At 41.6% G+C, this 15,633-nt stretch overlaps 1 protein-coding gene across 1 annotated transcript in view; it reads left to right on the forward strand.

The window, feature by feature from the left end:
- Positions 1-15,633, forward strand: part of pgm5 (phosphoglucomutase 5) — a 185,593-nt gene that overhangs the window by 149,267 nt on the left and 20,693 nt on the right. The window contains exon 9 of the mRNA XM_073048482.1: positions 1,207-1,390. Within this exon, the coding sequence (XP_072904583.1) occupies positions 1,207-1,390 (184 nt within the window). The remainder of the gene's footprint in view (positions 1-1,206; positions 1,391-15,633) is intronic.

Below are 15,633 nucleotides of genomic sequence, written 5' to 3' on the forward strand. Positions count from 1 at the left end.
TAGAGTTTCATTTTCCAAGCTGCATGCAGACCCTTTACTCAATCTACAACCTTTTTTCACCACCTCTGCCTAATAGAAACTGTGCTTCATCTGCCTGACAAAAGCTGGGAATTTGAGTAGGAAAGTCTGGATTCTACTTCTAATGAGACTGAAGGAAAATGGGACTTTGATCCAAGTGTTGGCTTTTTAATTTATTGAGATACAGTGTGAAATAGCCCTTCCAGCCCTTTGAACCACGCCACCCAGCAACCCCTGATTTAACCCTGGCCTCATCACAAGACAATTTGCAATGACCAATTAACCTACCTATTGGTACGTCTTTGGGCTGTGTGAGGAAACTGGAGGAACTGGATGAAGCAGCAGTGGGAATTGAACTTGGGTCACTAGTACTGTAAAGCTTTGCGCTAACCACTATGCTACTGTGCCCCCCCCCCCTCCACTTTGAGCTCAACATCTTTTTTTTAAGCACATTAGGAGAGAGGTGAATGATAATTGGTGCCAGAACCAGATGGTGGAGATAGGAAAGGGGCATATGGGTGAACTGTTTGTGTAGTGGGCGAATGGTACCATCTACCTTCTATTTAATGATCAGCCCTGTCTCATCATTGTTCAACACATCCGTCTCTGTTTTATCTCAACCTTCTCAAACTCTCCAACATGCACAACCTGTAGGCAGGAGGAGCCCGCCACTTTGGTCACGTCCTGATTTGGGACATATGCTGGCTCTTTCTCCATTGATGCTGGGCCTCTTAACCCCACCAGCCATGCAGAAGCTCCTTCAATGAGACAGATGGCAGCAGTTCAAACAGGCAAGTCAGCCCCACCTTCTCAAGGGCAATTGGAAAGAGATGATGGTAATTGGTAATTGGTTTATTGTTGTCACATGTACTGAGGTGAAATGAAAAACTTTGTTTTCCATATGGATCATTACATCACATCAACATATTGAGATATTACAAAAGAAAAGAATAGGATGAACATTAGCCTGGTCTTTAACCCTTATAATAATGTGAGTAGGGAACTACTCAGCCTATTGGCTCTATGCCAGCTCCATGAAAGCAATCCCATTGGTCCTAACTCAGCTCCTGTTATTTCCTGTATCTCTACAACTTAGTCTCTCTTACGCATTCATACATCCCGAAAACAAATAACAAAGAACCTCTGACTTGTACAATTGTATGCTTAGCTGTTTCTCTCTCTCTGCAGGTTTGATTATGAGGAAGTTGACCCCCGGTTGTCCTTCTACTTGATGAGGGACCTTGAAGCTCTAATTATGGAACGGTCGTTTACGAATCAGCAATTTGCCGTGGGCAGTCATAATTACACGGTGGAGAAAACAGAAAACTTTGAGTACACAGATCCCGTTGATGGCACTGTAACCAGAAACCAGGTTAGAGGTCAATCTATTCTACATACACATTCTTCAAGTCTGCGTTTGAATGTACTTTGTATGTTTCCAGAGAAATATAATTTACATTTCCACAGCATTTCTTATCACTAAGAAAGTACCAAAGCACCGTTCATGCAAGGAAGTTCTCCTGGAGTGTGGTTTTTGTTGTAATTTCAGAAATGTAGCAGACAACTTGCCCTCATCAGCAGTGCAATAATAAACATAGAATGCATTTTTGTTTTGTTAATTGAGTGATAGATGTTGGTCAGGATGCTAAGGAGATCTCTTCCTCCTCCGTCTTTACATGCACCCGAGGGTGCAGGTTAACATCTTACCCTTAGTACAGCAATCCCTTAGCACCATAGTGAGCATTCAGTCTTACACTTCATTGTTCAGTCTCAGCCGTGGGTAAACTCTCCTAGTGGAGAAATCTCTCCTTATCTGAATGGGTGATCCTTTACCTGATTTAGCAAACAGTTGTATTTGACTAAAAGTCTTCCTTTCCTTTTATATGTATGCCCTTATTGTCTATACTGAGGGCATCTTAATAATCATACCACCATGATAACTGGTTCTGTCTCATTTAAACTTATTGGACTGCAAGAGGCTATGTAGAGCGGTAATTAATGAAGACCATAGTGGTAACAGTCAGAATACTTACATATTTAAGAAGTCACAATGTTCTTTTCCATTCAAGGAAACGATATTGTAAACAGCTCCACTTTTGCCAATAATTGTGCTATGAGTCCCATACTTATTATATGATAAGATTGACTGAAGTGACAATGTACAGGAAAACACTCAGGAAATGAGCTAATCACATCATCCCTGATTGGGGTTGTGGATTTAGTTTTGATTGCTTTACTTTACATTCTATATGTTGAGCTCATTGCCAAGTAACCAGAGTTTCATAAAGCTCCAACATAACTTCCCGACTCTTGAACTTGAACTCTTAAACTTCCTTGACTAATAAAGGCAAGCAATGCCACGTGCCTTATTTATCACCCTACCAGCCTGTGTAACCACTGTCAGGGAGCTATGGACTTGGACCCCTAGATCCCTCTGCATGTCAACACTGTCAAGGGTTTTGCCATTAACAGTCTATTGTCTATTTACAATCGACTTTTAACACTTTACATTCAACTGGGTTATACTCTGTCTGCCATTTCTACACCTGTATCTGCAACTGATCTACAATATATCCCATTGTAGCCCTTGGTAGCCTTTTATGTCCTGATGAAATATTACTTGACTTTTTTTTAGTAAGCTCGCCAGTATTTGTGTGCTGTTACATTTTCTCAATGTTAGTTTAACTTATCTCTAATGAACAAATGTAAAACATTCCAGCTCAAAAGTTGATACTAAATTTGAAATGTTCTTTCAATAAGAGAATGGTTCAGGAAGCCATTGGTTTTCTTTCAGTGAAAACTTATCGTGGCATTCACTAATTGCAACTGTCAGGTATTTTTCTCTCTTATAATTCATTTGGATGGCAGTTGTGGCTCACAAGATCATCTCTGAGTCAGATGGATGTGGGTTCAAGTCCTGATCTGAACACACAAGCACAAAAATGGATAGAAAAGGTTTAGAAGGATATCGACCAAATGCAGGTGAATGGGATGAACTTTAAAAGAGGCTGTTAGCATGGATGAGCTGGGCTGAAGGGCCTGTTTTCATGCTATGACTAATCTAGTCTACTGTTCTTGTACCATATTGAGAAGATGATGCACAGTTGCAGCCGGGATTATAAGGAACAGGAGCAGGACAAAGCCTGGTATGGAGAGGCTGGGCCTGCTTTCCCTGGGGCAAAGAGAGCACCTGATTGAGGAATAAAATTATGAGGGGTATAGATAGGGAAGGCTGCAGGAAACTTTTCCCCATGTCAGAGGTGAATAAACTCGGAGGATGTAGGTGTAGATTTAATGGGAATCTGAGATGGACCTTCCAATGCATTCTAGTGAATACCTGGAATACACTGTGTTGGCGCGTAGCCTAGTGGGCAAGGCATCAGACTAGTAACCTAGTGCCAAGCTGCATGGGTCCTAGTGCCCTTCCCTTGGACAACATCGGTGGTGTGGAGAGGGGAAGGCCTGCAGCTTGGGCAACTGCCGGTCTCCCATACAACCCTGCCCCGGCCTGCGCCCTGGAAACGCCAGGCGCAGATCCATGGTCTCTCGAGACCGACGGATGCCACAACTGCTAGAGAGAGTAGTGGAAGCAGATAAGAAGTGTCTAGACAACCATCTAAATTGCCTAGGCATAGAAAGCTCTGGACCATGTGCTGGAAGATGGGATTAATAAAGATGGGTGTCCAGAATTTTCCTGTATTTTAGGTCTAAATTTTAACAACAGTACGGATTATTTTTAATATTTTAACAGCCTTTTTACGATATGCAAAGCATATGAAATGCTAAATAAGATTTATCTATCCTGTCAGATGGATTTAAAAAGTCCCAGAATAATATTATGAAGAAGAGCATGAGGCTGGCCCCAGCACTGTGGAGGAAATATATTGCTCCATGAGTATCACTGAAAAACATGATCAGGTCATCTTAAAAGAGAGATTGCTAGAAATACTTACTTGTGGGAAGAGAAACAGAGCTAATATTTCAGGGTGACATGCCTTCATTGGAACTGAAAAAAGAGATGTCTCTGATAGGGTAATACAGGGGTAACCATGGAGATAACCTGGAGACAAGGCATTCCATTGACTAACAGCAAGTAGAGAGTGAGAAAATGAACATAGATAAAAGAATGCAGGAGTTGCAGGAAGACTGGGCATGTCCTCCACTCCTAGAGCACTGCAAGCTGAGTTACTATCACATATGGAGGGCTGATTAGACTGAGAAACCAGATTACCTGCTGTTGTAGATTTTAGTATTGAGTGAGGAAGTTGCTGTGTGCCCAGATGGAAGATGAGGTGCTGTTTCTTGTATACAGAGCCTTGTGAAAATATTCAGCCCCCGACCCTATGTTCACATAAATCAGTGTAAAAACCAGGAGTTTAACTGAAAATTTTTATTTGTGTATCACATGCTCTTTTTTTTTCCACAGTGAGCACCCCTCCCCAAAAAAGGGAGAACTGTAAAGCATGCAAAACTAAAAATTCAAAATGTGAATTCTCAGTTGAAAATGGTTATTCAAAAATATTCATCCCCCTTCGCTCAGTACTTAGTTGAACCACCCCTCACAGCTGTTACAGCCAATAGACTCTATTAACTTTTGCACAATGTGATGGAGCAAGATTTTCCCATTCATCCTTGCAAAATTGCACAAGTTGTGCCAAGTTAGTTGGGGTGTGGCAGTGGACAGCAATCTTGAGGTCTTGCCACAGAAGTTTGATTAGATTAAGGTCAGGACTTTGACTGGGCCATCAAGGACATCAATATTCTTCATTTGAAGCCACTCCATGGTTCCTCTGGCAGTATGCTTTGGGTTGTTGTCCTGCTGAAAGATGAAATTCTTCCCCAGTTTAAGCTTTCTGGCAGAGGCTAGCAAGTTTTTTTCCAGGATCTCTCTGTATTTAGCAGCATTCATCTTCCCAACCATCCTTCCCAGATTTTCAGTTCCTGCTGCTGAAAACCATCCCATAGCACGATGCTACCTCCACCATACTTTACAATAAGAACAGTGTTACCTGGCTGATGCATAGTGTTAGGTTTACGCCACACATACTGCTTAGCGTTGAGGCCAAAAATTTCCACTTGAGTCTCATCTGAGCACAAGATTTTCTTCCATGTCTTTACAGTATCTTCTAAGTGACACTTTGCAAAGTCTTTATGAGCAAAGAAATGCTTTTTTTTTAAGCCAGGGCTTCTTCCTTGTCACTTTTCCATAAATACCCTTTTTGTGCAAGGCCTTAGAGATCGTGGAGCCATGAACTTCATCTCCAGTTGTAGCCACTGACTTCTGCAGTTCACTCAGAGTTGTTGGCTCACAGTAGCCTCTCTTACAAGTACCATCTCCTCCAGCAACTAAGTTTAGAGGGGCAGCCTGACATATGCATTTTGGCTGTGGTTTCATATCTTTTCCACTTTTTTACCATGGACTTCACTGAGTGCCTTTGAGATGGTCTTGTACCCTTCCACAGATCTGTAATTCTTTATTACCATTTTCCTAACTTGTCCTGAATGCTCTTTTGTCTTCATTTTGGTTTGGTCTGTTGAAAATCTACCATACTGTTGGACTTACAGAGAGAGGGGGTATTTATTCTTATGAGTTCATTGAAAACAGGTTTTCAATTTTCTGCATCAACAAATTGGATGAGTGGGTAAAGTAATATACAGTATGACACCTGAGGAAATTTATCATAGTAATTACAAAGTGGATAAATACTTCTTCAGCCTCGCAGTTTTGGTTTTTAATTTTTAATATATCATTGACAGGTTATGAAATTTTTCTTTTAATTTGGCATGATACACAATGTTCTGTAGATTAGCTAAAAATCCGACTTCAATATATTTTAAATTTTAAAAATGAGACAGTAAAATGTGAAAATAGTTGTGGGGACCGAAATCATTTTCAAGGCAGGCACTGTATTGCAACATAATGACCAGATAGTTTTGAGATCTGGACAGGCCTGCATTTGCTGTTACACTTTTCCTACACCAGAACAATGGCTTTGCCAGCAGTAAATATTTAAGTCAATGACAAATGTTTTAGGGTATCATGAGGTCAGCTATTGTCCTTGGGGAATGCTGCACATTACCTCCTCTCATCCTGCCCCTTCCCATAAGAACATAAGATATAGGAACAGAATTAGGCCATTCAGCCCATCGAGTTTGCTCTGCCATTTAAACGTGACTGATTCATTTAACCGCTCAACCGCATTCTCCTGCCTTCTCCCTGTAAATTTTGATATCCTTACTGTTCAGGAACCTATTAACCTCCACTTTTATTACAGTATACCCAAAGATATGACCTCCACAGTCATCTTTGGCAATGAGCTCCTTAGATTCACCACTCCCTGGATAAAGACTTTCCTTCTTATCATGGTAGGTCAGCAGCTCAATCTACAACATGCCTTAGTTTTTTTAATTGAGCCTCCATTAATCTATGTATACTGAACAAACACCTTGTTTTGATTTCAACCCCTAATCCCGATGTTACTATTATTCCATTTTACTACATATGAACCATTGTGAATCATTACCAGGCCTAACTGAATCGAGAAGTCTGCTAGTTATAATAGACATCCAAGTTTGAGTTTTAGGATGGAATAGAACAAGAGATTTGTGTTGTTGTAAATTATTGGATAACTTGCCATGGATTATTTGTCTGAAGCAGTAACAGGGACCATTTAATACCTTTGATTTGATTCTAGTCTCTAACTGTACCCACAGGTATCATTAACATATATTAGAATCATCAAATCACTTAGTAGTCTCTTCCAGCCTGTAACTTTGAAAACCATGGGAAAATAAATCCACATCCACTGACAATTAGAAACATCTGAGAGTGAATTGGATAAGGAACTAGTAGGTGAAGATATGACAGATAAAGGATAGAAATGACAGATGCAAACAGGTGCCCCCCCCCACCACAATCTGGCCATTTATGTTACATAATGTGCCTTTACAAAACTCACAAGATACTATCCTAAAATTTGAGGTACATAATAAAATATACTCTTACATATTCTATATTTGTAAAAATAACTCATGTAACAAAAGCAAATACTTTAATACATTCGTCCTGACGAAGGGTCTTGGCCCGAAACATCAACAGTGCTTCTCCTTATAGATGCTGCCTGGCCTGCTGTGTTCCACCAGCATTTTGTGTGTGTTGTTAATACATTAACACAGATTTTTTTTTACTTGCATTATGTAAGGGGGTTGTAGATGATGATGTTACCCAAATTCATGATATTTTTGTTTTCTAGGAATATGACCTAACCTAGCCCTATTATGGTTGATTGGGGACTGAGGGTTCCCTGCACTGCTTTTTCTTTTTATATCTTCTCCTCATTTGAGAGGCTGACACTGGTTAGAATATAGTTCCATGCACTGTGACAGCTGGTGGGTTTGTTCCACAGGCAGATGGTCTTGCCAGCCACACTTCCATGAGCAGTCAGCGCTGGTGGGCACAGTTCAATGGGCAGTTAGTTTTGTTATGCAGATTTGCACTAGTGTGTAATCAGCCTCATGTTTTACACGAAGGTCTTTATCTATTTGCTCAAGTGGATGCTAGGTGGCCACTGATAGAAGCTTATTGGTGACAAAAGACAATTAAGGATTTTAATCTTTTGCTTTCTGACTCTAAGGCATGGAGCCACAGCATGTAGCATGCAGTTGATGTAATATAACTTATTTAGTAATTCCTTGCTTCAAAGTTCAAAGTTGAAAGTAAATTTATTATCAAAGTTCATATATGTCACCATATACAATCCTGAGATTCATTTTCTTGCAGGCATACTCAACAAATCCATTATAGAATAATAACCATAATATAATCAATGAAATACCGCACGAACTGGGTGCATAACCAGCGTGCTAAAGACAAGAAACTGTGCAAATACAAATGAAGGAAATAATAATAGTAAAGAAATAGGCAATAACTTTGAGGTCCTGAAAACAGACTACAGGGAGTTAGGAAGGAAGTTGAGAAGCAGGACCTCAAAGGTAGTAATCTCGGGATTACTGCTGGTGCCATGTGACAGTGAGAATAGGAATAGAATGAGGTGGAGGATAAATGCCTGGCTGAGGGATTGGAGCAGGGGCAGGGTTTCAGATTTCTGGATCATTGGGACCCCTTCTGGGGCAGGTGTCAGCTGTACAGAAAAAATGGGTTGCACTTGAATCTGAGGGGGACCAATATCCTGGCGGGGAGGTTTCCAAAGGCTACTGGGGAGAGTTTAAACTATAATTGGTGGGGGGTGGGAACCGAACTGAAGTGATGGAGGAAAGGGAGGTTGGGTCACAAATAGAGAAAGCTTGGAGACAGTGCGAGAGGGAGGATAGACAAGTGATAGAGAAGGGACACACTCAGACCGATGATTTGAGATGTGTCTATTTTAATGTGAGGAACATTATGAATAAAGCAGATGAGCTTAGAGTGTGGATCTGCACTTGGAGCTATGATGTTGTGGCCATTACAGAGACTTGGATGGTGCAGGGGCAGGAATGGCTACTTCAAGTGCCAGGCTTTAGATGTTTCAGAAAGGACAGGGAGGGAGGCAAAAGAGGTGGGGGTGTGGCACTGTTGATCAGAGATAGTGTCATGGCTACAGAAAAGGAGGATGTCATGGAAGGGTTGTCTACAGAGTCTCTGTGGGTGGAAGTTAGGAATAGGAAGGGGTCAATAACACTACTGGGTGTCTTTTATAGACTGCCCAATAGTAACAGGGACATTGAGGAGCAGATAGGGAGACAGATTCTGGAAAGGAGTAATAATAATAGGGTTGTTGTGGTAGGAGGATTTTAATTTCCCAAATATTGATTGGCATCTTCCTGGAGTGAGGAGTTTAGATGGTGTGGAGTTTGTTAGGTGTGTTCAAGAAGGTTTCTTGACACAATATATAGATAAGCCTATAAGAGGAGATGCTGTACTTGATCTGGTATTGGGAAATGAACCTGGTCAGGTGTCAGGTCTCTCAGTGTGAGAACATTTTGGAGATAGAGATCACAATTCTATCTCCTTTACCATAGCATTGGAGAGGGATAGGAACAGATATGTTAGGGAAATGTTTAATTGGAGTAAGGGGAAATATGAGGCTATCAGGCAGGAACTTGGAAGCATAAATTGGAATCAGATGTTCTCAGGGAACTGTACAGAAAAAATGTGGCAAATGTTCAGGGGATATTTGCGTGGCATTCTGCGTAGGTACGTTCCAATGACACAGGGAATGGATGGTCGGGTACAGGAACCGTGGTGTATTAAGGCTGTTGTAAATCTAGTCAAGAAGAAAAGAAGAGCTTACAAAAGGTTCACAAAAAAACTAGGTAATGATAGAAATCTAGAAGATTATAAGGTTAGCAGGAAGAATGAAATTAGGAGAGCCAGAAGGGGCCATGAGAAGGCCTTGGCAGACAGAATTAAGGAAAACCCCAAGGCATGGATGTGAAGAGCAAAAGGGTAAGACGTGAGAGAATAGGACCAATCAAGTGTGACAGTGGAAAAGTGTGTGTGGAACCGGAGGAGATGGCAGAGGTACTTATCGAATACTTTGCTTCAGTATACATTATGGAAAAGGATCTTGGCGATTGTAGGGATGACTTGCAGTGGACTGAAAAGCTTGAGCATGTAGATATTAAGGAAAAGGATGTGCTGGAGCTTTTGGAAAGCATCAGGTTGGATAAGTCACCGGGACCAGACAGGATGTACCCCAGACTACTGTGGGAAGCAAGGATTGCTGAGCCTCTGGCAATGATCTTTGCATCATCAATGAGGACAGGAGAGGTTCTGGAGGATTGGAGGGTTGCGGATTTGGTCACCGAATTACAGGAAGGAAACTAATAAGGTTGAAAGCGTGCAGAAAAGCTTACAAAGATGTTGCCGGGACTTGAGAAACTGAGTTACAGAGAAAAGTTGAATAGGTTAGGACTTTATTCCCTGGGGCGTAGAAGAATGAGGGGAGATTTGATAGAGGTATATAAACTTATGATGGGTATAGATATAGTGAATGCAAGCAGGCTTTTTCCACTGAGGCTAGGGGAGAAAAAAAACCAGAGGATATGGGTTAAGGGTGAAAGGGGAAAAGTTTAAAGGGAACATTTGGGGGGGGGGAGGCTTCTTCACACAGAGTGTGGTGGTAGTGTGGAATGAGCTGCCAGATGAAGTGGTAAATGCGGGCTCACTTTTAACATTGAAGAAAAACTTGGACAGGTACATGGATGAGAGGTGTATGGAGGGATATGGTCCAGGTGCAGGTCAGTGGGACTAGGCAGAAAAATGGTTCAGCACAGCCAAGAAGGGCCAAAAGGCCTGTTTCTGTGCTGTAATGTTCTATGGTTCTATGGATGTTGTTCCCTTATTCAAGAAAGGGAGGAGTAGGGATAGCCCAAGAAATTATAGACCAGTGAGTCTTATTTCAGTGGTTGGTAAGCTGATGAAGAAGATCCTGAGAGGCAGGATTTATGAACATTTGGAGAGGCATAATATAATTAGGAATAGTCAGCATGGCTTTGTCAAAGGCAGATCGTGCTTTATGAGCCTGATTGAATTTTTTGAGGATGTGACTAAACACATTGATGAAGGTAGAGCCATAGATGTCATGTATATGGATTTTAGCAAGGCTTTTGATAAGGTACCCCATGTAAGGCTTATTGAGAAAGTAAGGAGGCATGGGATCCAAGGGGACATTGCTTTGTGGATCCAGAACTAACTGGCTTGCCCACAGAAGACAAAAAGTGGTTATAGACAGGTCATATTCTGCATGGAGGTCAGTGACCAGTGGTATGCCTCAGGGATCTGTTCTGGGACCCCTACTCTTTGTGATTTTTGTAAAAGACCTGGATGAGAAAGTGGAGGGATGGGTTAGTAAATTTGCTGATGACACAAAGGTTGGGGCTGTTGTGGATAGTGTGGAGGGCTGTCAGAAGTTACAGTGAGACATTGATAGGATGCAAAAATGGGCTGAGAAGTGGCAGATGGAGTTCAACCCAGATAAGTGTGAAGTGGTTCATTTTGGTAGGTCAAATATGATGGCAGAATATAATATTAATGGTAAGACTCTTGGCAGCATGGAGGATCAGAGGGATCTTGAGGTCCGAGTCCATAGGATACTCAAAGCTACTACGCAGGTTGACTCTGTGGTTAAGAAGTCATACGGTGCTTCAGCCGTTATCAATCGTGGGATTGAATTAAGAGACAAGAGGTAATGTTACAGTTATATAGGACCCTGGTCAGACCCCACTTGGAGTACTGTGCTCTGTTCTGGTCGCCTCACTACAGGAAGGATGTGGCAACTATAGAAAGATTGCAGAGGAGATTTACAAGGATGTTTCCTGGATTGGGGAGCATGCCTTATGAGAATAGGTTGAGTGAACTCGGGCCTTTTCTCCTTGGAGCGACAGAGGATGAGAGGTGACCTGATAGAGGAGTACAAGATAATGAGAGGTATTGATCATGTGGATAGTCAGAGGTTTTTTCCCAGGGCTGAAATGGCTAGCAGGAGAGGGCATGGTTTTAAGGTGCTTGGAAGAAGATACAGAGGAGATTGCAGAGTTAAGTTTTTTTTACACAGAGAGTGGTGAGTGTGTGGAATGGGCTGCCGGTGGCGGTGGTGGAGGCGGAAATGATAGGGTCTTTTAAGAGACTCCTGGATGGATATATAGAGCTTTGAAAAATAGAGGGCTATGTGTAAGCCTAGGTAGTTATAAGGTAAGTACATGTTCGGCACAGCATAGTAGGCCGAAGGGCCTGTATTGTGCTGTTGGTTTTCTATGTTTCTAACTATCGAGAACATGAGATGAAGAGTCCCTGAAAGTGAGTCTATAGGTTGTGGGAACAGTGCAGTGATTGGGCTAGTGAAGTTAAGTGAATTTATCCCCTTTGATTCAAGAACCTTTTTGTTGAGGAGTAATAACTGTTTCTGAACCTGGTGGTGTGAGCCCTGAGGCTCCTGTACTTTCTTCCTGGAGGCAGCAGCGAGGAGAGAGCATGACCTGGGTGGTGGGTGGTGGGGGTCCCTGAAGAGAGCATGACCTGGGTGGTGGGTGGTGGGGGTCCCTGAAGAGAGCATGACCTGGGTGGTGGGTGGTGGGGGTCCCTGAAGAGAGCATGAATGACCTGGGTGGTGAGTGGTGGGGTCCCTGAAGATGGATGCTGATTTCCTGCAGCAATGCTCAATTGTGGGGAAGGCTTTACACAGAATGGACTGGACGATATCCACTACATGTTTTAGGATTTTCCATTCAAGGGCATTGCCTTTTCGATATCAAGATGTGATGCAGCCAGTTAATATACTCTCCACTACACATTTCTAGAGATCTGTCAAATTTTTAAATGTCATCTTAAATCTGCACAATCTCCTTGGGAAGTAGAGCCACTGCTGTGCTTTCTTCGTAATCGCATTTTAAATGCTGGGCACAGGACAGGCCGTCAGAAATCATAACACGGAGAAATTTAAAGTTGCTGACCCTCTCCACCTCTGATCGTCTGATGAGAACTGGTGTCTTCCTTTGCTTGCTAGTGAGATGCCGGGCTGCACTCACAGCAGTTGGGACACCTTACATTTGATGAAGGAGCAGATAGGAGATTCCATGGACATGAAACAGATACCCAGATAGTATGTTGCCTCCTACATGCCAGGATCAGGGACATCTTGGATGGAGTCCATGGCATTCTAAAGGGGGAGGATGAATAGCTGGAAGTTGTTGATAAAGGTACAAAAATAGATAAGGCCCTGAAGAAGGAATATAGGAGTTTTATGTTGAAATTTGAAGGGTAGTAATTTCTGGATTGCTGCTTGTGTCATGCAGTGAGGGTACGAACAGGCTGATTTGGCAGATGAATGCATGGCAGAGTAATGGGTGCAAGGTGCAGGGTTTCAGATATCAGGATCATTGGAATATCTTCTGGGGAAGGACAGATTACATCTGAACCTACGGGAGGCCAATATCCTTGTGGACATGTTTGCCAGAGTTGGGGAGAGTTAAAACTAATTTGATAGGGGGATGGGAACCGGAGTGATAGGGCAGAGTGGGGAACTTGGTATACATGGAAATGAAACATGTAGTGAGACTGTGAGGAGGGATAGGTGATTGATTGGGCAAAATTGCAGTCAGTGGAACGGGTGGTATCTTTAAACTAAATAATAAGGGAGTGGGTTCAATAGATTAAAAAAGGGAGGATAAAAGAAAGGGGAAGGAGAGTGCAGGAGAGATTACAAAAGTCTCCACAATTAATAAAAAGACAAGAAGTCTAGAAAGCCGTAAGAATTTAACTTCCAGTAAAATGCGGGCAAAATTGAGAAGGGTGATGAACATAGCACTGAAGGTGTTATATTTGAATGCATGAAGTGCACAAAATAAGGTAGATTATCTTGTAGTTCAGTTAGAAATCAGCAAGTGTGACATTGAGTCGTGGCTGAAAGAAGATCACTGTTCTGAGTTTAACATCCAAAAATATACAGTGTAAATAAGGCCATAAGACATAGGAACAGAATTAGGCCATTTGGCCCATCGAGTCTACTCCACCATTTTATCAAGGTTAATCCAATTTTCCTCTCGACCCCAATCTCCTGCCTTCTCCCCATATTACTTCATGCCCTGACCAATCAAGAAACTATCAATCTCTGTCTTAAATATACACAAAGACTCGGCCTCCACAGCTGCCTGTAGCAAAGAATTCCACAGATTCACCACTCTCTTGCTAAAGAAATTCCTACTCATCTCCATTCAATAAGGACACCCCTTATTCTGAGGCTGTGTCCTCTGGTCTTAGACTCTCCCACCATAGGAAACATTCTCTCCACATCCACTCTATCGAGGCCTTTCAGCATTCGACAGGGTTAAATGAGGTCACCTCTCATTCTTCTGAATTTCAGTAAATTCAGTAAATGGTCTTCATATAACAAGCCATTCAATGCTGGAATCATTTTTGTGAACCTCCTTTGAACCCTCTCTAGTTTCAGCACATGCTTTCAAAGACAAGGGGCCCAAAACTGCTCACAATACTCCAAGTCTCACCATTTCTTTATAAAGTTTCCGCATTACAACCTTGCTTTTATATTCTAGCCCTCTGAAATGAATGCTAACTTTGCATTTGCCCTGCTCACTACAGGCTCAACCTGTAAATTAATCTTTAGGGAATCATGCACAAGGACTCCCAAATCCCTTTGCATGTCAGTTTTTTATATTTTGTTTCCATTTAGAAAATAGTCAGCACTTTCATTACTTCTACCGAAGTGCATGACCATAAACTTCCCGACACTATTCCATCTGCCATTTCTTTGCCAATTCTCCTAATATAAGTCCTTCTGTAGCCTCTTTACTTCCTCAAAACTACCTGCCCCTCCACCTATCTTCATATTGTCCACAAACTTTACAACAAAGCCATCAATTCCATCATCCAAATCATTTGACATATAATGTAAAAGGAATCAGTCTCAACACAGACCCCCGTGGAACACCACTAGTCACCAGCAGCCAGCCAGAAAAGGCTCCCTTTACTCCCACTCTTTGCTTCCTGCCAATCGGCCACTGCTTTATCCATGCTAGAATCTTTCCTGTAATACCATGGGCTCATAGCTTGAAATGCAGCCTCATGTGTGGCACCTTCTCAAAGGTTTTCTGAAAATCTAAGTACACAACATCAGCTGATTCTCCTTTGTCTATCCTGTTAGTTATTTCTTCAAAGAATTTCAACAGATTTGTCAGAAAGGTTTTCCCTTGAGGAAACCATGCTGACTATGGCTTATGTTCTTCCAAGTATCCTGAGACCTCATCCTTAATAATCAATTCCAGCATCTTCCCAACCACTGAGATTAGACTAACGGGCCTATAGATTCCTTTCTTCTGACTCTCTCCCTTCTTGAAGTGTAGAGTGACATTTGCAATTTGCTTCCACCATATGTTTAGTGTCTTCCACAGTGATCCTGATGCAAAATACTGATTTAGTTCATCCACCATTTCATTGTCCCCCCATTACTACCTCTCTAGCATTGTTTCCCAGTGGTCTGATTTCCACACACATCTTTCTTTTACACTTTATGTGTCTGAAGAAACTTTTGGTATCTTCTCTTTCAATATTTTTATTAATATTATATAAATTGCATGGATATAAATACAAAATTCATAAGGATACAAGTAATACAAATTACATTATATTTAAATCACTGTAATATGATCACAGTATCCCATATTCCAAATCAATCATGTAGAAAAAAGATTGAATTATGAAATGAAATAAAGTAAAATGATTGTATTTTATTATAAAAAATCTACCCCCACTACCAAAATGAGCTGGTTGGTGGAAAAAAGAGAAAAAAATTACCTTACCATATAATATTATAATAATAATGGCTCAGAACCATACTTTAATAACAGTTCAAAGATAATGAAAATAACTATCATTAGAAAATCATGTTTAGAATCTGAAATTGAACAACAAATCTTCTCTAGATCAAGGCACAACATAACTTCAGATAGCCATTGAGCATGAGTGGGCGGGGCAGCCTCCTTCCACTTGAGCAAGATCGCCCTCCTGGCCACAAGAGACATAAAGCCAATACCCGCAAATTAGATAGCTTCAGTTTTGTAATACTATCCTCAACAATACCAAACATGGCAGTCAAGGGATTG

Source organism: Hemitrygon akajei, chromosome 6, assembly GCF_048418815.1.
Source record: "Hemitrygon akajei chromosome 6, sHemAka1.3, whole genome shotgun sequence".
NCBI lineage: Eukaryota > Metazoa > Chordata > Chondrichthyes > Myliobatiformes > Dasyatidae > Hemitrygon > Hemitrygon akajei.